The sequence below is a fragment of the Fusarium odoratissimum genome (assembly GCF_000260195.1).
Source record: "Fusarium odoratissimum NRRL 54006 unplaced genomic scaffold supercont1.8, whole genome shotgun sequence".
In the NCBI taxonomy this organism is placed as follows: Eukaryota; Fungi; Ascomycota; class Sordariomycetes; order Hypocreales; family Nectriaceae; genus Fusarium; species Fusarium odoratissimum.
In genome coordinates this window covers 735,815-754,356 of record NW_022158694.1, presented here as the reverse complement: position 1 = coordinate 754,356, position 18,542 = coordinate 735,815, and the positions used below count along the sequence as shown (strand labels likewise).

At 49.5% G+C, this 18,542-nt stretch overlaps 8 protein-coding genes across 10 annotated transcripts; 5 read left to right on the top strand and 3 right to left on the bottom strand.

Moving 5' to 3' along the window:
- Positions 1-60: 60 nt before the first annotated feature.
- Positions 61-1,446, top strand: FOIG_06049 (uncharacterized protein). The gene is made up of 3 exons (XM_031205010.1): positions 61-328; positions 385-402; positions 457-1,446. Exons 1-3 carry the CDS (start codon positions 135-137, stop codon positions 1,025-1,027), a joined length of 783 nt encoding a protein of 260 aa, XP_031065259.1. The 5' UTR covers positions 61-134; the 3' UTR covers positions 1,028-1,446.
- Positions 1,447-2,081: 635 nt separating this feature from the next.
- On the top strand, positions 2,082-4,831 carry FOIG_06048 (uncharacterized protein; the record flags this gene model as incomplete). The annotated part of the gene is made up of 3 exons (XM_031205009.1): positions 2,082-2,405; positions 2,464-2,724; positions 2,774-4,831. The coding sequence occupies 3 exons, from the start codon at positions 2,082-2,084 to the stop codon at positions 4,697-4,699; spliced, it is 2,511 nt and encodes an 836-aa protein (XP_031065258.1). The 3' UTR covers positions 4,700-4,831.
- A 248-nt stretch (positions 4,832-5,079) lies between these two features.
- FOIG_06047 (uncharacterized protein) lies at positions 5,080-6,730 on the top strand. The gene is made up of 3 exons (XM_031205008.1): positions 5,080-5,424; positions 5,482-5,655; positions 5,711-6,730. Exons 1-3 carry the CDS (start codon positions 5,263-5,265, stop codon positions 6,200-6,202), a joined length of 828 nt encoding a protein of 275 aa, XP_031065257.1. The 5' UTR covers positions 5,080-5,262; the 3' UTR covers positions 6,203-6,730.
- Positions 6,487-8,990, bottom strand: FOIG_06046 (uncharacterized protein). 2 transcript variants are annotated; one of them, XM_031205006.1, is made up of 7 exons: positions 8,669-8,990; positions 8,443-8,518; positions 8,238-8,354; positions 8,097-8,184; positions 7,907-8,044; positions 7,391-7,858; positions 6,487-7,339 (listed from the first exon to the last, which is right to left on the bottom strand). In XM_031205006.1, the coding sequence occupies exons 1-7, from the start codon at positions 8,681-8,683 to the stop codon at positions 7,090-7,092; spliced, it is 1,152 nt and encodes a 383-aa protein (XP_031065255.1). In that variant the 5' UTR covers positions 8,684-8,990; the 3' UTR covers positions 6,487-7,089. The 2 variants fall into 2 exon arrangements, with proteins under 2 accessions (XP_031065255.1, XP_031065256.1); XM_031205007.1 differs by having other exon boundaries at positions 6,524-7,339; positions 8,443-8,515; positions 8,669-8,984.
- A 449-nt stretch (positions 8,991-9,439) lies between these two features.
- Positions 9,440-12,264, top strand: FOIG_06045 (uncharacterized protein). The gene is made up of 4 exons (XM_031205005.1): positions 9,440-10,009; positions 10,063-10,101; positions 10,152-10,249; positions 10,297-12,264. Exons 1-4 carry the CDS (start codon positions 9,901-9,903, stop codon positions 11,194-11,196), a joined length of 1,146 nt encoding a protein of 381 aa, XP_031065254.1. The 5' UTR covers positions 9,440-9,900; the 3' UTR covers positions 11,197-12,264.
- FOIG_06044 (uncharacterized protein) lies at positions 10,295-12,452 on the bottom strand. Its single transcript, XM_031205004.1, has 2 exons — positions 12,321-12,452; positions 10,295-12,262 (listed from the first exon to the last, which is right to left on the bottom strand). Exons 1-2 carry the CDS (start codon positions 12,374-12,376, stop codon positions 11,362-11,364), a joined length of 957 nt encoding a protein of 318 aa, XP_031065253.1. The 5' UTR covers positions 12,377-12,452; the 3' UTR covers positions 10,295-11,361.
- Positions 12,453-12,563: 111 nt separating this feature from the next.
- On the top strand, positions 12,564-15,104 carry FOIG_06043 (uncharacterized protein). Its single transcript, XM_031205003.1, has 6 exons — positions 12,564-13,164; positions 13,230-13,379; positions 13,433-13,824; positions 13,873-13,966; positions 14,016-14,644; positions 14,694-15,104. Exons 1-6 carry the CDS (start codon positions 13,011-13,013, stop codon positions 14,847-14,849), a joined length of 1,575 nt encoding a protein of 524 aa, XP_031065252.1. The 5' UTR covers positions 12,564-13,010; the 3' UTR covers positions 14,850-15,104.
- On the bottom strand, positions 14,968-18,332 carry FOIG_06042 (uncharacterized protein). 2 transcript variants are annotated; one of them, XM_031205001.1, is made up of 3 exons: positions 17,298-18,332; positions 15,621-17,231; positions 14,968-15,563 (listed from the first exon to the last, which is right to left on the bottom strand). In XM_031205001.1, the coding sequence occupies exons 1-3, from the start codon at positions 17,548-17,550 to the stop codon at positions 15,265-15,267; spliced, it is 2,163 nt and encodes a 720-aa protein (XP_031065250.1). In that variant the 5' UTR covers positions 17,551-18,332; the 3' UTR covers positions 14,968-15,264. The 2 variants fall into 2 exon arrangements, with proteins under 2 accessions (XP_031065250.1, XP_031065251.1); XM_031205002.1 differs by having other exon boundaries at positions 15,621-18,332.
- Between the last annotated feature and the right edge of the window lie 210 nt (positions 18,333-18,542).

The window sequence follows — 18,542 nt, the reverse complement described above, 5'->3', positions numbered from 1 at the left end:
CCTCTCCACTAACAAATTTCACGTCATCCCTGCAAACACGCACTAACAAATCAAGACCCGCCTCGAACCAACCTCCAACATCATCGACCACCATCTTATTTTATAGCCTGCATTTCTTTAACAATCGAATCATAATGTCGGGCGGTGTTAAGAGAGATCGCGACGGCAATGCTCGTGTGAAGAATGCGGGCCCGCTGAAGCAGGCTGGGCCGAGGGGCAGGTTCCATGATATGTTTGAAGGGTTCCGTGATGAGCTTGATGAGCATCATGATCGACGGGAGAGGATTGTGAAGGCATCGCGAGATGTTACTGCTCAGAGTAAGAAGATGTGAGTTTTTGAATACTTAAATTTTATAAGTGCAAGTTTTACTAACCAGTTTATAGCATCTTTACCCTTCAGAGGTAAGCTCGCTCATAAAGTAGCAATCTCAGTCAAAGTCTGCTCACACACCACAGAGTCAAGCATCTCAACAAGGACTTCCCTCCTCACATCCAACAAGACATGGATACACGCCTCGAAGAAATCTCTAAACTCCTCAAAGGAATCGCACCAGATGTCCAAAATGTCAATCGCTATCGCTACACCTTTTCCCTCCGCTGTCTGGAAGAATTCGTCGAGGCTCTCTCTTTCGCACACTACCTCCGCCACCAAACCCTCATCACACCCACACAAGCACAAGCTGCTATGCCCAGCGATATACCCCTCACGCCAAATGACTACATGTTCGGTATCTTCGATCTATTTGGTGAGATGATGCGCTTTGCAACTGTCACGACAGCTCAGAATGGTGAATTGGCCGGTGATGGAGGACGAAATATCATGAGTGATATTCAAGAGCTTGGGTGTGAGTTTGAGATCCTACCTGATGTGCCGACGAAGGATTGGAGAGGTAAGATGGCTGTGATGAGGCAGAGTGTCAAAAAGGTTGAGAGGTTGGGGTATGGACTTGTGGTGAGAGGGAGTGAGAGGCCAAAGGGCTGGGTGCCGGATATGAAGGATGATGCTCCTGAGCCTGTGTCACCATGAACATTCAACTTCAACTCATGATGTAAGGAAACGGGCGTTGGCTGTTGTGGGATATGATGTGCTATCTGGTTGAGTTGCTAGAGCTGGCTGCTCTAATATCATGATCTATTTACGTTTATGGAGGACTACGGCCACGCTTGCTGATGATAAAGGAAATAGTTGATACAAAAGATCACACTGAGATATGTTTTTCTCATCCGGGAATCTATTCTTTTACGATTAGGTGGTTTGCCTGAAACGAAAGGGCCAGCTGTGGCGTGCCCACAATTGCTGGAATCTTTGAACAATGGAACTCCGAGCTTTTGCACATCAATTACATATAGCTAAAGATTGGTAATAGACAAAGGAGAAATCGCAATTTCTGTAAGGATATAAGGACGATTGAAATGATTGACACTGCATCGCCTATTAGCATTCGCAGGGAACAATCATTGCCTAGGTATTCAATGGCTGTCGACAACTGGCAGCGACCAAGCAATAACATACAAAGGGAGCATGGAAATGCATTGTCATCCTTCAGCTCTTTTTAGCGTCAAATGAAGGCACCAGAATTACCTGGTATTATGTATCGTCAGAATCTGAGGGTCGGTCTTTCATCCTCCACCCGCGAGCAACTCATTCACACCTCGCACTCATCTCAAACCATACCTTTCGTCTCGACCACCGAGAGGAAACTTGGATTTCACATAATCTTGAACAAGAGCTTGCGCCGTATTATTAGGCTTTGCAAGGACATTCTTTGAAGGCGCCGTCGCTCAGGCTCGCCAGGGCCTCATCTGTCTGCCTCTATTTTCAGGCTCAAGCAAGCCAGCCAACCTCTCTTCTCTTTTCTTTCTTCAACCACCACCATTGACTCTCTTCGCCGAGAAGTGACGGCGCGCAGACACCTGATAATCGGCTAGTCCTTCCAGCCTTCTAACAAATCTTTCTTTTTCACTAGATCATCATCGTTTCGAGGCGTTCTTCCAGGCGCAGCTCAGCGACACCGGGCGCTCAAAATCCGGTTCTAGGCGTTTCTTTTCATGGGACAAGACTCTTGAGCCAACGACTCAATATGAATCAAACTTCTCCTCCATCGGGTGAGAAGACCTTTGCGGACCCGTCAACCCGCCCAACCCTATCCGATTCTCGGCCTGAAGATCTCCAAAGCGCCGAGTTACCCAATCTTCAACAAGAAGCACAAAAGCCGACGGTTCAGAATGAAGAAGCAGCTTCTTATCGAACAACATTCTTCGTAAATGTCGACTGGAGCATGGGCTCAACACTTGCGACTGCGAAGAACATCGTTGGCCAGATGTACGTTGAGGGTTTGCAACCTCTAGTGAGACACCATCCATACCCTATCATCCTCATCCATGGAGACTTTCACACTGGTCAGGTGAGCAGTATTATCAATATTCATCACACCGACTGATTCTAACCCCCCGTAGGTCTAGACAACCAAGCCAGATGGTCAGCCTGGATGGGCCTCGTTCTTCCTCAACAAAGGCTTCCAGGTCTTTATCGTTGATTTGCCCCCTTCTGGTCGCTCCAACTTTTTGACAACCTCCCACTACATCCACCGCGAAGCAGGCGCCAGCTCCAGTTCTATCCCGGCAAGGGGAGTCGAATCAAGCTTGACGGCGCCTGGTGTACCTCGAGAAGTCGGCGTGCCCCTCCAATATGCAAAGGCTAAGTTTCACGATAAATGGCCTGGCGTAAGCGTGGAAACCTGTGTCTATACACAAAAGTGCTGACTTTGTATAGACTGGAATGCGTGGGGATCCCATTTTTGCCAAGTACTGCGCTTCCTTGGAGACTCTTCATCTCAACAAAGTGGAACGCCAGTCTCTCGCTCAGAATGCCCTCCAAGCGCTCCTGCGCCATGTCGGCAAGTCTATCCTCGTAGGTGAAGGATCAGGTGGAGCTGCGGCTTGGTTAGCTACCGACGTTGAACCTGACCTCGTCGCTGGTGCCATTGTTCTCGAGCCACCAGGACCTCCTTTTGGCACGGCATGCCCCAAAGAACGAAATCCGTACCGCGAGTACACACCTTTCATTCAGTATGAGGAAGGGACCCGAATCTACGGATTGACGGACATTCCTCTTACCTACGATCCTCCAGCACATCCACATGGAGGATATGACCATCCTGAGAAGAACCCGCTCGACATAACCCAACTTACTTCGCCTGATGGAAAGAGCGAGTGTTTCGTACAGTCTCCAAAGCCTCGCAAGCTCATCAACATCAAGAAAGTGCCTAATGCGGTTGTCACAGCGCATGCCAGCTCGCATGGCATGTACGACTGGGCGACGGTGGTTTTCATGCTACAAGCTGGCGTCAAATGCGATCTGGTCAAGCTTGAGGAAAAGAACATACTGGGCAACGGGCACTTGATGTTTCTCGAGACGAACAGCAATGAGATTGCTCAGGTTCTCATGGATTGGATCTCGGAGAACGCGATACCAGCGTCATTCCAAAAGCTGGTCTCAGAACCTACACCACCGCCAGAGTTCAGCGAGTTTGTGGACACTGTCGAAAGACTGAGTCCTCAGAGGGAGGCAAGTGTCGAATCTATCAGCTCGCGAAAGACACAATTACTGGACTCTCAGTCGGTGGACCAGGAAATGAGCCTAGTTCGGCTTCCAGAAACACCGCAGCCCTTGTGCGAGCTAGAAAATAGACCTCACCAACCCGAGTCCTCGGGCGAACATTCGATTGGAAACTCCAACAAGAGAGCCGCTCTGTCATCTGGACAGACAACCATCAGTATTAGTAACGGTGCCGATTCTCCTTATCCACCTTCAACGTTGGTTGATGATCCGAAACGACGACGAATCGTTCTCGCTACTGGGATGTCCACTCCGTCATCAGCATCTTCTGCAATCTCATCTTCTCAGGAGAGCTCTGACCAGACACAACCCACGGAAGTTGGTCAAGTTCCACCACAGCAGATCCAGACCACGACGGAAGAGAAGCCTGTTTACGATATTTCTCTATTGAAGCCCACTCTCCCAGGGGGGGTGCCCTCTTATCTGAAACTCCCGCTCAATAAAGACAATCAACCTTGGATGGCAAGCCCTGCACTAAGCCTCCCCGGTCAACCTCAAGCTTCCGGGCTCTTCAACGGGCAAGTAAACGCTTTGTATGAGCATTTTCCAATTGCTCAGCAAATCAACGCATTGCAGAGAGACTATCAGCGTAGTTTCACACCCAACAAGAACCACACGACGGCCCGCTTTGAGTGTCAAACTGGATCCATGGACAAGTCTATTGCAACGACGATGTATGATCAGAAAAGTCATCCCTCTGGCTTGGCTTACCCAGGTTCAATCCCAGGATCGAACTTTCAGTCGTGGTCGCCCATTCCGCAAGCACAGCAACAGGGTTCTTATCCCCAACGACTGGGCCATTCGCCTGCACTGAATGGCGGAGGTGGACTCATGCCGGTCCCGACTTCGACGCCGACCGGAGATCAGTTTACAACGGCAACTCTTACTGGGCCCTATAACACTTTGATGCCACCTTCGACCCAGGGCAGTCACTTCCACAGCCTTTTTGGTACTTATCCGCAGATGACGCCCCCGAGTCCATCTCCGGCTCCCAGGCCATCATCGAACCCTCCTGCGTTCAACTTGAGCATGGGATCGCCTGATCCTCCTGCGCAGCAGAAAACACCAGCCTCCAAGTGAGGCCGCTAAGTCTCGCCTGAGCGGAGGCTAGTTTCTGGAATGGGCAAAACCTTTACAAGTGACTAGGCGTGATATCAGAAAGGCTATGAATGCGGACAGTGTTGATCTGGGCATATTGAGCAAAGTGCGAGATGTAACTTGCTATAGCCAATATTCATCGAATTGAATGTTTGGAGCAAATAACAGAAATCAATGCAAGTTCTATATTCACAATGAAATCTCAACGTGAAATGGTCAGAGTACGAAATTAAGTCGGTTGATATCACTAACATGGAGCTGTAGCTAAAGTGGAGAGCTGACGCCATAGTTTGCACCGCCACCCGTTCCTGAGCTGCCTAAAACGCCACAATTTCCCCCATTCTATCCCCCACATGACCTCCCCGAGCACTTCCCTGTGGGCCTCGCATCATCGATGAGTGACCCGAACTTTCCATCACTTTAACCATTTTAACCTCGAAAACCAATCCTGCTACGACACCTCCCTCGTGCGACCTTTCTTTCAACCAACTCAACCCACCAACGATCGAAGGACTTCTCGCTAAGTACGCGCACTTATCGCCGCGATGGCTTCCAACACCAAGTACCAGCCAGCTCCTCAGAGCGACCCCGACGACTACACCCACGCGCCCCCCGCCTACGCTGAGGGTTCGGCTGCTCGCGATGAGACCCAAGGCCTCTTTGGTGCGCCCCGCGATAGCGAGGACAACCTCCCCGATGATTTCAAGGTAGGAATAGACACGTTTGATGCAAGGCGAATTAAGAAATGCTGACATGATGTCCAGTTCGGCGGCTCTGTGGCTGAGGCTACTGTTGATATCCGCAACCAGTTCGTTCGCAAGGTCTACACCATCCTCACTGTCCAGCTCCTCGCCACTGCTGGAGTGAGCAGCCTCACATTTTTCAGCACTGGTTACAAGGACTGGATCCAGAGCCACCCCGGTGTCGTTTGGGCTTCGGTAAGTTCTCACTGAGTAGCGGGATCATGAACATGAACGACTGACGCATTCACAGCTCTTTGGTGCCATGATCTTCATGGGCTTGACCTACTGGAAGCGCAAGTCTTACCCGACTAACCTCCTCTTCCTCTCGCTCTTCACCCTCGCCGAAGCTTACACCATCTCTGTTATCGTATCATTCTACAAGACATCCATCGTTCTCAACGCTGTCGTTCTTACTGCCGGAATCTTTGTCTTCCTCACTCTCTTCGCTTGTCAGACAAAGTACGACTTCACATCATGGATGCCTTACCTCTTCGGTGCCCTGTGGGGTCTCGTTATCTTCAGCTTCATGGCCATGTTCTTCCCTTACAGCTCTACCGGCGAGCTCATCTACGGCGGCCTTGCTGCTCTGATTTTCAGTGGCTACATCCTCGTCGACACCCAGCTTGTCCTTCGCCACCACCATGTCGAGGAGGAGATTGCTGCTGCCATCAGCCTTTACCTCGACATCATCAACCTCTTCCTCGCTATTCTGCGCATTCTCAACAGCCAGTCTAATAACTAAGCAATACCGACCTGTAAAAGTTTAACGAGGCGTAGACACGAGACCGTGGACCGATGACTCGGTTCCTAACTTCCATCACTGTGCTACCAAGATTGTGTTATGCGAGCTGTGTTTGATTCAAAAGCTATCTTAATTGTTGTGTTGCGGACGGTTTCCCTAGTCAGACTATGGATTTTTGGCGTTTCTGGAAAGTTTGGTTTCCCTTACTACGCGTTGATTGGGCTGTCTAAGCGGCTTATACTCAGGACAGGATAATTGATAGTCATCATCATAAACCTAGGCATCATGAGTATTTCCAAGTTTCAAGATTTAGCAAGTGCTTAAGAGTTCAACAATCGTATTACAAAAAATATTGAATTTATTTGATATCAGCATTAGAAGGCCACTAGAAAAAAGAAACAATCAAGGTTGTGTCGCCCAAGAATGGACAACGATGTACGCCCAATACAAGTCTAATATGACCACAAGATGGCACCAGGACACGGCAATATGTCCTATCCGCCAGTCGTCTGCATGCATCGTATCGTAGCGCAAGGGCGTCTTCATCCCGTTAAGACACTCCCCGCAAGCTGCGTCCCTACAACAGCCAGATACATAATGACCCTCCCTTGAGAATGCTTCTAAACAATGGGTAGCCGCCCGCCATCCCAGGGAAACCGTTTCCAGATGGCATGCCCAGAATCGTTTTAAGAATAGCAGACGTTTGATGAGTGAAGGAGGGCGGCGAAGAAAAAAGAAAACGACAACTCAATTGTTCAGCAGCAGGGGGAATATTCTCATCTTTCTCTTCAGTCGTGGGAGAGGAAAAACCAACGCCAGCAATAGACAATAGTCCAACGTCGCATTTTTGAAACACCGCAAAAGACCTAAAATGTGAAGTGATAGGTCTAGTTGAGTGGCTCCTCGCCATTGGGCTCAGGTGTGCCAGTGGCCTGAGAAGCAGCCTCTCGTTGCATGCGGGCCTCGATCTCTCGGAGCTGGGACTCGCGGGCCAATAGCTCTTGTCGCTTTTCGTTGATCTCGCGCTGCACCTTGAGTTCGATCTCGCGCAGCTTCTCCTCCTCTCGTCGGAGCTGCTCTTCCTTGAGGCGAACTGACTGAGAGGCAAGGTCCTCAGGGTTCATTGAGCTATCGGCACTAAAAACAGGTCAGCTGTGGTCCATATCCGAGATTTTGGTCAAAACTCACTTTCCGGAAGCACCCTCAACGCTCTTAGACAGCTTCTCGGTACGGTAGTTCTCGTACAAGAAGTCGTGGGTGATTTCCTTCAAATCAGCCAAGTGGCTGTGAAGCAGGGCAGATCGAATAGCAAGGAAGTCGGAGTGACGAGGGTTATCAACCTCGACAACACCCCAGGGGTAATGACGAGCGCGAACCTTGCGGCCACCAATCTCAACAACCTCCTCGGATCCAACGATGGCGAAAGGCATAAGGCCACGGAGCTCAGCGTTCTCCTCAACGGTATCCTCATCGTCCTCCTCAATGTCGTAGGGGAAGTTGTAGACGGGAATGCGGTAGTGCTCGATGTCCTCCATAACCAGCTTCTTGGACTCGGCGAGCTCGGCGGGGGTGAGCGAATCGGCGCGACCAATAACGGGGATAACGTTGACACGAGGAGCGAGGCGCTTCATGAGCTCGATGTCGAGTTCTCGGAGGCTGCAAACGTCAGTCGCGTCCGAAGAATTAGGAGCTTATAAAACATACCCATGACCAGTGGGAGTGATAAAGTAAAGCATAGCATGGACTCGGTTGTCTCTGAAGCGGGGGTTACGCTTGATACGAGACTCCTCGGCAAGAATATCATCATATTGTCTCTCGAGGTAGCCGACGATCTCTGAGAAGCTGGCATTGGGTTAGTGGAGGGGTAAAAACATGGACCGCGATACTAGCTTACCTAGCCTCGTTGTCAATCTGGTCACCGAAGCCGGGGGTATCGACAATTGTGAGGGAGATGCGAGTACCCTCCTCGTCAAGCTCGAGCTCTATAGTCCAATTAATATCGTGTATGCATGTAACGATAATTGGATGTACGTACCGACAGTGATGGGCTTGATCTTGACACCATCCTCAACGTGGGCGCTGCCAGCATCGTCGGACTCCTTGTGATCGAGAACGCTCTTTCCGCAGAGTGTGTTGACAAACGTGGTACGGCCTGTCGATTGTAAGCTTGATGTATTGTTTTAATCGTTACGGGACCATTGTAGCTGTCGTCGCAGCTGTTCTCGCAAGGGGCCACGTACCAGTGCCTGAAGCACCGCAGACCATCAGGCAGAACTGAATACCCTTCTTGACATTCTTCTTTCGACGGATCATCTTCTATTGGGGAGTAGGAGTTAGCGAGCTGAGATCTAAATGGTAGACGCGCGAAAGTTTTGGTCCATGGAATCATGCGGAAAACGGTAGCTTCAACGGCGGTGGCATCCACACGACAGGACAGAACAGGACCGGAGGGGAGATAGCACATACGCCCATGGACGACATCTTGAAGATTGGATTCGCGAAGTTAAGGTGAAGCTGAGGAGATACGGCAGGAATAGGTCGAAGGCACCAAACGTCGAGCAACGACTCAAATCGAGTATGGTTTTGCTTGCGGTGGTTGAAGTGGAAACTTGGGGAACCTGAACCAAGGGGAAAATGTTAAAGGAGGCTAGGAGCCAGAGCCAGGAGAGAAGGATACGGGTCGTGTTGGACTTGGGTTGCTCAAGGGGTATGGGCAATTTCACACCTGGCCAATCGTTCCTCCTCTAAGATTCAGGGGAAGTGCCTAAGCTAGAGTGCCAGTGCTAACAAATGCCAGCTGGAGCAGCAGGTGCACCCCTACACTACGAAATCCACACTTTCCAGCACCCTGTAAAGCCAGACCGCCTTCCCGCCCAAGGGACCACTAGCGGACCCTCAACGAGCCTTACTGTGGCGCTTGCTTCAATCAGAGCTCATTCTTTTGTTTCATCACGTGATATCATTCTTCTGTCCCTTGAAATCTCTCGGCAATGGTAAAAAAAACTAGGGACTTTCATCATAAATACTTAGGTAAATTTAGGATGGTCTATGGTAAATTTAGGAGGCTCCTGGACTAAGGATAGGTAGATTGTTTTCTCCCTTTAACTTAAAGTCAAGTCTTCAAAGAACCTCCTATTGAGTTGCGCCACAATACATTGTTGGTCTCAGTGGCTGAATGTAAGGACTGTGGCTGTTAGGTACCGTGACGCGGTTCGAGTTGTCCAGTGGATGAGACATAGTAGACAAACAAGAGTTACTCTAACATCGAACGCTCCCTTTTGTCTATGATCCTGCTTTTGGATATAAGACACATTATTACCGTTGTTATTATGGAATTTTCTTTTCATTCATAGATTTATAACACAATCTTGTTTCTCATAAAGCCTCTCCGCAGTCTAAATCAAGCCTCCGATACGCAGGTACAGGCTCTACTCATCAGTGGTGGATCTATAAGCGACATCAAATAAACCTACATAATAAGCACACATAAGGTTTCGGAGCCTTCGAGATGTTATTCATTTCATGGTAACATTCCCTGATAAACTTCATCAACCAATCATTATTGCTCGAAACTTGTTTCTCGACATCATCATCAACATCACGTTCGCCTCAGCTTTGACTTACCCCTCTCAGCTCTCGCATCGGAAACATTAGATCCGTAGGCCTAGACTGAACTTGTACATATCAACTCATTCACGATGAACGTACGGCCACCGATCGAGGCCTCTAGCACTGAGGCTGTACTGTCTGTCTCTTTCAATAACGATGCAAGTTGCTTTTCTGTAGGCCTTGGCTCAGGTATCTGCAGTAAGTCATCTTCTACAATCCTGTGTACTTCCCTTCACTAACACTCATCTCAGTCTTCCACACAAAGTCATGCCTTCTCAAGGCTTCAAGAGGTATGTCCATCATATAAGGCTAATACACGCACATGCTCACAGCCTCATAGATTTCAACGCTGGCATCGGCCTCGTTCAAATGATGGGTACAACCAACTACCTTGCTCTTGTTGGTGGCGGCAGGTCGCCCAAGTTTGCCATGAACAAGGTAAGCTATCATGGTAAACTGTCGAGCTCTTCGCTTACCAGAGATAGGCTATAATATGGGACGACATGAAGGGCAAAGTTGCCTTGGAAATCACAGCATTGACAGCAATTCGTGGCGTCCAACTGGGTAGGGAGCGCATCGCTGTTGTCCTACAAAATAGCGTGCGCGTCTACTCGTTCGCCAAACCTCCTGATTTACTTCATGTTTACGAAACTGCAGATAATCTCCTCGGTCTTTGCTGTCTTTCTGAGAAGAAGCTTGCCTTCCCCGGCCGAACTGCTGGACAGATACAACTGATCGAGTTGGCGACCGGGAATGTCAGCATCATTCCGGCCCACTCTTCAGCCCTCAAGGCCATTGCATTGAGCCCAGATGGCGAACTTCTGGCCAGTGCAAGCGAAACAGGTACACTAATCCGTGTTTACGCTACAAGCAACTGTGCCAGGCTTGCTGAACTTCGGCGTGGCATTGATCCTGCGACTATCTTTTCTCTTGCCTTCTCACCTTGCGGAACGATGCTTGCCTGTACCTCTGACAAGTCCACCCTTCACATCTTCGACGTACCACATCCACGAAAGCCAGGAATGAGCCGAAGTCAACAGCTCGGCGCTTCTGGATCAGACCCCGGTGACGGGACGGGGAAGTGGGGTATCCTCAGCAAGATTCCACTGATGCCTCGAGTCTTTTCCGACGTCTACTCTTTCAGCTCAGCGCCTTTTGAGGCTGGTGATGAAGCTGCTATAGGGGGCATTTCTTTCTCAGAGAGCACTGTTCTAGGAACATCACGGCCTCCAAAGGGCGTCATTGGCTGGATCGGCGATGATAGTCTTGTTGTTATAGGAGCTGGGCATGATGCACGATGGGAGAAGTTCATTATTGTTGACGGCGAAGATGGAAAGCGACACTGCGTAAGGGAAGGTTGGAAGCGTTATTTGGGCAACACATGAGCCAAGTGAGGCCCTGCTACAAGGCAAGCTAATGATCACAAGGGATACGACTCTTAATGCTGGGCAAACTTGGGATGGGCGTTTGAGGGGTTCAGGATAAGTAGAGCTACTTTGGACCGAGTGAAATATTGTTTTACAGCATAATGTGCTTTAATCGTCGCGCCGTCATGGCGATCGACTTCTACTCCTTCTCCTTGATGTTTTCTCCTCCTGGTCTTCTTCCCTGCGTCGTTTGTGTCGTGACTCGTCATGAGCGTCGTCCCTATGCCTTCTATGCTCTCGATCTCGATCTCTCCTCCGATCTCGGTCATGACCACGATCATCCTCGTCATCCTTCCTCTCCCTTCGCCTATCTCTATCCCTATCTCGTCTCCTTTCTCGGTCCTGGTCATCATCTCTGTGTCGTCGGGAATCCTTATCACGATGTCGGTCCTCTTTGCCTTCGGGAGTCTCGTCTCGTCTTGATCTACGGTGGCGGTCTCCTTCGCTTCCATCCCTCCTCGATCTATGTGACCGATGATGTCTGTGTTTGTGTTTTCGATCCTTCTTTTCTGCTTTGCGCCGCGCCTCTTCAACTTCCTTCTTCTTCTCTTCGATCAGGAAGCCCTTCATGGGGTCGTCGTCATCATGATCCTGCATCAGAAGCACAAGTTCTCGCTCTTCTGGTAGCATCGGTCGCTTCACTTCCTCCTCGCTACTCTCATCTTCTGACAGCGCTTGTCCCTCTCGCCTAAGCATGTCCTCCCAGCCGACCTTGAACTCTTCGGGGTCTTCATCATCCCGCGCTTTGTATCGCGCATGGTCGACACTGATCAGGCGACCACCAATATCCGCTCCGCCAAGGTTGTCAACCGCTAAGTCGGTACTTCTCTGGTCCTCATACTTAAGCCAGCCAAACCCCTTCGACTTGCCCGTCTCTTTGTCGCGAGCCAGCTTCAAGAATACAGGTTCTCCAAATTGTGAGAAAATCGTTATTACATCGCCTTCGGATAACTCGTAAGGAAGACCGCCAAAGTAGACGTAGGCAGTGTCTCGATAGTCTGTATGCCAGGAAGCTTCTGGGGTACTGAGCACATCTGTTAGCAGGGATTCTGGAAATACTGGAGAGGAAATCAAGCACTCACATTCCATTTTCTATCTCTTTCTTATTAAGCGCCTGGATTGCGCGTATCTTATTCATGGTGCGTCTTTCGCTGCTTCTTGCGCAGCCTTGTGAATGTCGCAAAATTTATATGGTACAGAGTAATGAAGTCGCATTTATTGTCAGAATATGAGACGTCCACTGAAGCTTTAGGGAGTCCGTGCGCTAAAGCTGCAAGAGCTGCAGCGCGTAGCTGTTTTTGGCGGGACAATTTCCGGACCGAACGCTAAAATGACGGGGTGTTATCCAAGTGCCAATCCATAATCCTATGGGAATTGGTACGTGGTAACCCTGGCCACGTTCATCTTTGATGAAAGACAGCGGTCGACGATATCTACGTACCACAAACTGCCCAGGAAGTTGAAGCGACTTTTTCGAATCGATTATCGACGATTGGGACACCCACGATCGAACCGAGAGCTTGCATCATCTTCCCTGCTGTCGTTGTTGTACGCAGAGCGAAGATGCCCCTACGACAACCTTAAATCTCCTTTAGCATTATCGAATCAACACCAAACGCGTACTGTCCCTCTACTTAGACGTCAATTTGAGGCAGACTTGCCGACAATCTCTGTCCTCTTTCGCCACAGGAGATATACTCATGACCTAACGCACTGCGATCTTATACGACAATTTGTTGACCAGCGAGCTCGGTGAGCCAACAACCGGGATCATGGCGGCCAACACCAACAGAGTATCGATCTATACAACGGGCTCAGGAGACTCCGAAGGCCGCGATGGCGAACAAAAGAAGGATCTTTGGACCTCTATGCTAGAGTCTGTCGCCAGTGGCAAACGACTACCGGAAAAGAACCTCATTGTGCTAGGTATGTCGTAACTAGACAGCTCTGTTGAAGAGCTAGGTAGCTGATCATGAGCCTCTGAAACTCAGGTGGCACTCCCGAGAACCAAAGAGAGTTCCTCGAATCGCTCTCCAGCTCCGAGTCAAAACGTAATGCGGACCGGCTTAAGATACCGCCGATTGCGAACAACTTTGCGCTGGGCTATACATACTACGACGTTCTCGACGCCGACCAAGACGGTTCGTGCACCAACGCCCAGATCAGCCTCAGAACGATGTACTAATAATTCTAGATACTCTGGCACGAGTTTCGCTCTACTTCCTCTCCCAACCTTCAGCCGAATTTGCATCTCTCGTTGCGCCCCTCCTTACCCCTGAAACGATCCCCAATACCTCTCTTATCATTCTTCTAGACTGGTCACAGCCGCATCTATGGCTACGACAAATATGGACATGGGTTCAGGTTATACAAGAGGTTCTCAAAAAGGTCGACACAGATCAGCATGCCCTCATGGAGGAAGTCATGTCCACTTGGAAAGAAAGAGGTCGAGGGGGCGCAACAACTAACCTAGATGGAACACCCTCAGCTACGGCTACCGGCGGCGATGGAGATAGTGCACTGCCTCTGGGGCCAGGAGAATGGGAGGAGCCTCTGGGTCTGCCACTTTGCGTGGTGTGCCAGAATGTAAGGACTGTCTCTTGTAGCCTATGATAAGTATACTAACACATACAGGCCCAAAAAATGGAGTTTCTTGAAAAGAGTCAGGGTTGGAAAGAGCCAGATTTTGATACGGTATTACAATATCTGCGAACGATTTTGCTGAGACGTACGTTGGCCTGTTTCCAAGCCTCTGGTCTAATGCTAACAATCTCCAGATGGTGCCTCTCTTATTTATACTTCGCAAAATACGCCTTCTCAGCTACCCTCTCTCATTCACTCAACCCTTGGAATCACATCTCTTCTCAAGCGGCACCCACTAAAGCACAACGTTATCGACCGCGACAAGATTGTCGTCCCAACCAACTGGGATTCGTGGGGCAAGATTCGAGTTCTTGGCGGTTCTTTTGATCCGGAGCCTGTTTCAATCTCATGGTCTGAAGATATCAGCACTCCTCTCGACTCTATGCCGTTTGACGATGCAGACAAGATAAGCGACAAGGAAGCGGAAATCAGGAAACAAAAAAGTGCGATTGCGCGGTACGAGGGATGGTGCCGCGATCCTAATAGTGGTGGTCTCGCAGTTGTTGAAAATGCCATGCACGGCGAGAGGTGGATTACAGTGGAGAGTGACGACACTCAAGAATTTCTTGAGAAGCAGCTCAAGATTCTCGAGGCATTCAAGGCCAAGTTGCCAGAGAAAGGCAGCGACAATGCCATCGTTCGCAGCACTCGTCACATCGACTACACTGGCGATGAGACGAGCATCAGCGAGCACATTGGACCTGTACAGTTCAACATGGGTGGTATTCAAGTCGATGCCGATGATATGTTGCAGCGTCTCAAGGTAAGATACAGCCACTTTACTGCTCTGAACAACTTGCTGACATGAACAGGATCGTAATGCATTTAGCTCTTCCCCAAGTAACGAAGAGGAGGAGGCCGATACACCTGCTGCGAATATGGCCAAGGACTTTGACAACGAGCAACTGCAAAGCTTCTTTACTGGTTTGATGAACCGCAAGGGCACTGGAGATACATCTAGATCTTGAGAAAGGAGTAGCAGATCCCCCACCGAAGGAATTATGGACGATCCCCTTTCTTTTCAAGATATTGTATTTGTCGACCCTTTGTGCTCAGTGAGCCTAACGGATCAATATTTGGGGAGGGGGCTGGTGGCCGATGTAGATTAGATACCCCTGAAATGATAAATTTGATAATATCTTATGCGTATTTACAGAGTGTAGCAAAGACCTTACAGTCTACATTTATCATGTATTCAATTTCACTCATCGACTAGTTCCTAGAATGCTATGCGCTATTCAGAACTCCTCTTTTCCTTATACCAACTGTCCCTTGAACGCCTTGGGATGACTGTGCCGACTCCAACAACTCGTGCACTTTATTTCCTAGGTTCCTAGGCACTTTGATAAAAATCGCCATCCTGGGCTGTTTATATTCAACATTTCATTTCGACGTCTCTCCGTCCAATCTAGCTGTGACAACACCCTGGAGTAAACCAGGGAAGAGCCAAGGATGTTGCACCACTTCGACTTCAAATGCATTTATCGTCTGACGAGCTTTGGCTGCCAAGTCGTCATTCGAACGCAGGTTCGCAAGGCGGAATAGATTAGCTACGCTGACGGCGTTGGTTGATGGTAATGACGTGTCCATACCATCCTTGAGGCGGAGAATCGTATAAGGACTATTGGCTTGAGTGCTGAAAAAGGCGCCATCGGCATCATAGAACAACGAGGTTTGGGTTTCTGTGATGGCATGGTCAGCGGGGTGCGTCAAATGGGATGGGAATTGCGACGACTCACGCTGTAAAATGTCTGCGAATTCCAGGTATTCTTGATTTCCTGTCAGTTCGAGAAGATCCAGGAGACCTTGGATCATATAGGCGTAATCATCTGCAAAGGCAGTGTTTCCACGACCTCCAGACCATATCCTGTATAGGATTCTCTCATTGCCATCCCAAAGCTTTTCCTTGATGCATGCAGCCGCCTGCTCTGCGATAGCCCTACACTTGGAGCTTTGTTCTGGCCTCAGTGTCTTCAGCGACGATGCTGCCTTGGAAAGAGCTGATATCACGAGACCATTCCAGCCTACAACAATTTTGTCATCCAGGTCAGGTCGCACACGTTCTTGTTCCCTTCTCTTTCTTAAAGCTCGTCTTCCTTGTTCAATATACTCTTTGATCTTTTCCACGGGCGTGCTGAATTGGGTGCTTAATTGTTCGATGGTGCTCTTAACCCTGAGAATGTTCTGGTCAATAAAGTCGTCGTTGGGGTCGTTTTCCTCTTCGACATTTCCATCTTGATTGACATTCCAATAGGACGCTAAAATAGGACTCATGTGGCTATCAATCTCATCAAGCACTGAATCGAATTCTCGCCGCGTCCAGACATAATAGGCGCCCTCGCGCTTCTCCTTGTCACCTTGCCTATAATAAGAGTCGGCGGCTTCACTTGAAGCGAAACCGCCCTCAGGCAGAACAATCGGAGACGAAGTAAGATACTCGGCAAGCTCAAGAACAACGTCCAGGAACTCATCTTTTTCACCTCCACCACTAACCTTCCACGCGTCAATATAGAGGGAGAGTAATTGCGCATTGTCAGTCACAAGCTTCTCGAAGTTAGGAATGCTCCAATCCGCTGTAACGGAGCATCGCGAAAATCCAGTGCCTCCGATATGGTCATGCAGCGCCCCATCACGAATGTGACGCATTGTATCCAACGCAATTTCGGTGGCATGTTTGCACTCAGCCTCTCCGACAACATCCTGAACAGCGCCTGGAGACTTCAGAAGCCCCAACAAAAATGCCAACTTGGGTGGTGTCAAGAACTTAGGTGCCAAGCCAAATCCACCGAAAACAGGATCAAAAGTGCCGGCGATATGAGTATAAGCCTCTTCCAGCTGATCCAAATCCAGCTCCTCTGAAACTGCAGTGCTCTTCTCCTTGGCAGTGCTCGCATGGCTCGGGGCTGGTGCTCCCCATCCAGCCGGACCTAAAGCTGAGGGTGCCGAGATACTCCTTGTACCCAGGGTACCCTCAGCCGCAAACTCCTTGAGCTGGCCAACAACCTCGGTTGCCTCCTTTCGGCATCGGGCTTCCTGATCGATCCAAATATCACGAACTTTCTTAAAGATAGTCAGAGAGTCGAGTACTTCTTCGGTGCTGTCGTCACTGAGATGTCTTCGTCCTGCGGGCCCGAACCAGTAGGTACCACCAAAAACAGGTTCCAAATTGGGTGTAAGGAACACATTCAAGGGCCATCCGCCAACGTTGCTGACAGCTTGGACGTAATTCATGTAGATGGCGTCTAGGTCGGGGCGCTCCTCTCGATCGACGATAACTGGTATGAAAGACTCATTCAATACAGAGGCAGAGTCGGGGTTAGAGAAGGTCTCAATCGACATGAGTCGACAAACTTGTGGCCGTTAGCAACACAGTGTAAGATAGAATTCGCTTCGAAACTAATCATCACGCAACTTACAGTGGCATGCCTTGTAGCCGATATGCAGGAAGATAAGCTTGTTCTCCTTGCGCGAACGCTCGACTGCCTCATCGTCTAAGAGCTGCCATGAAACCAAGCTTTCAGCCTGGCCCCGGATGTATGGGCTCTGGCTAGCAGCCGCGCGGTTTCGCAAAGGTGCGAGGGGCTTGGGTAAGCTCGAGCTTGACTCATCACCACTGACGGGCGTGGAGCGCATAGCTCTAGCAGACGCGGTGAGTTCTGAAGCTACCATGTTGCTGCCTTGGCCTGGTTTGAGAGGTGTATAGCTGATTACGACGCTGTTGCTGTTGCTGTCATCAAGCTGCGGGAAAAGTAACTCGGAACCAAGCACGCCTTTGGTGGGGAGGGTTGGAGCTGTTTATAGCCAAAAGCTGTGTGGTTATTTTACCTCCACGATAGCGATAACGTATGGATATGATGATGTAAGAGCTGTAGCTTGAGGTCTTGTCGAAGCTACCTTATAGCTTGATGCTGTAGCGATGGAAGATGGAAGATGTGAGCGAAAGAAAGGCATGTGAGTAAGACTTCCCGAAAGATAGCTTCATAGAAGTGGTTAAGCACCCGCTAGTGAAAGATTAGATTGAATGGGGGAGGCTTTCCGACTTTTGGATGGATTCCCATAGAAGCCAAGTACTGAGAGGCAAAGACAGTTCGGCGGGGGTCTTCCATGCCCGGCAGCAGTCGCGGGGCATCCAATACCAGACGTTTAGCGCCTTTCCGACTTGGGTAAGGTCGAGGGGGTTGGTCCTGACGACATGCTCTTGATGTTGGCTTTCATGAGTCAAGCATCGATAATGCCATATTCTCTGAGTCGTGTAGGGTGTTTCGACCTGAAAATCAGGTGCCGTTTGGGTGTAATCAGATTGCCATCGTCTATTAGTGTATCCATATACAGTTACAGGGTAACAATGAGCGTAACGTTGGCAAGCTAAGTACGGCACTCAGTCAGCGTGAACTGGGACCTTTCACATCAAAGCTTTGATAAGGGTACGAGTATTTAAGAAGTCAGATAAGTTCATGTCACTTAACAAGCTTACCGTGGCAACCGGAGTTTCCATTTCAACCACATATCTCTGGTTTCAGATAGATAGGTAGCTGTCCTATTTGTCGTCAGATGTTAGCCCAGATCGAGCTTGTCAGCTCAAGCTACCCTAAAGTAGACTGAAATTTTGTTCGTGTCTTTCTTGCCAACGGATATCATATCCCATCAGCCATTGGGACGAG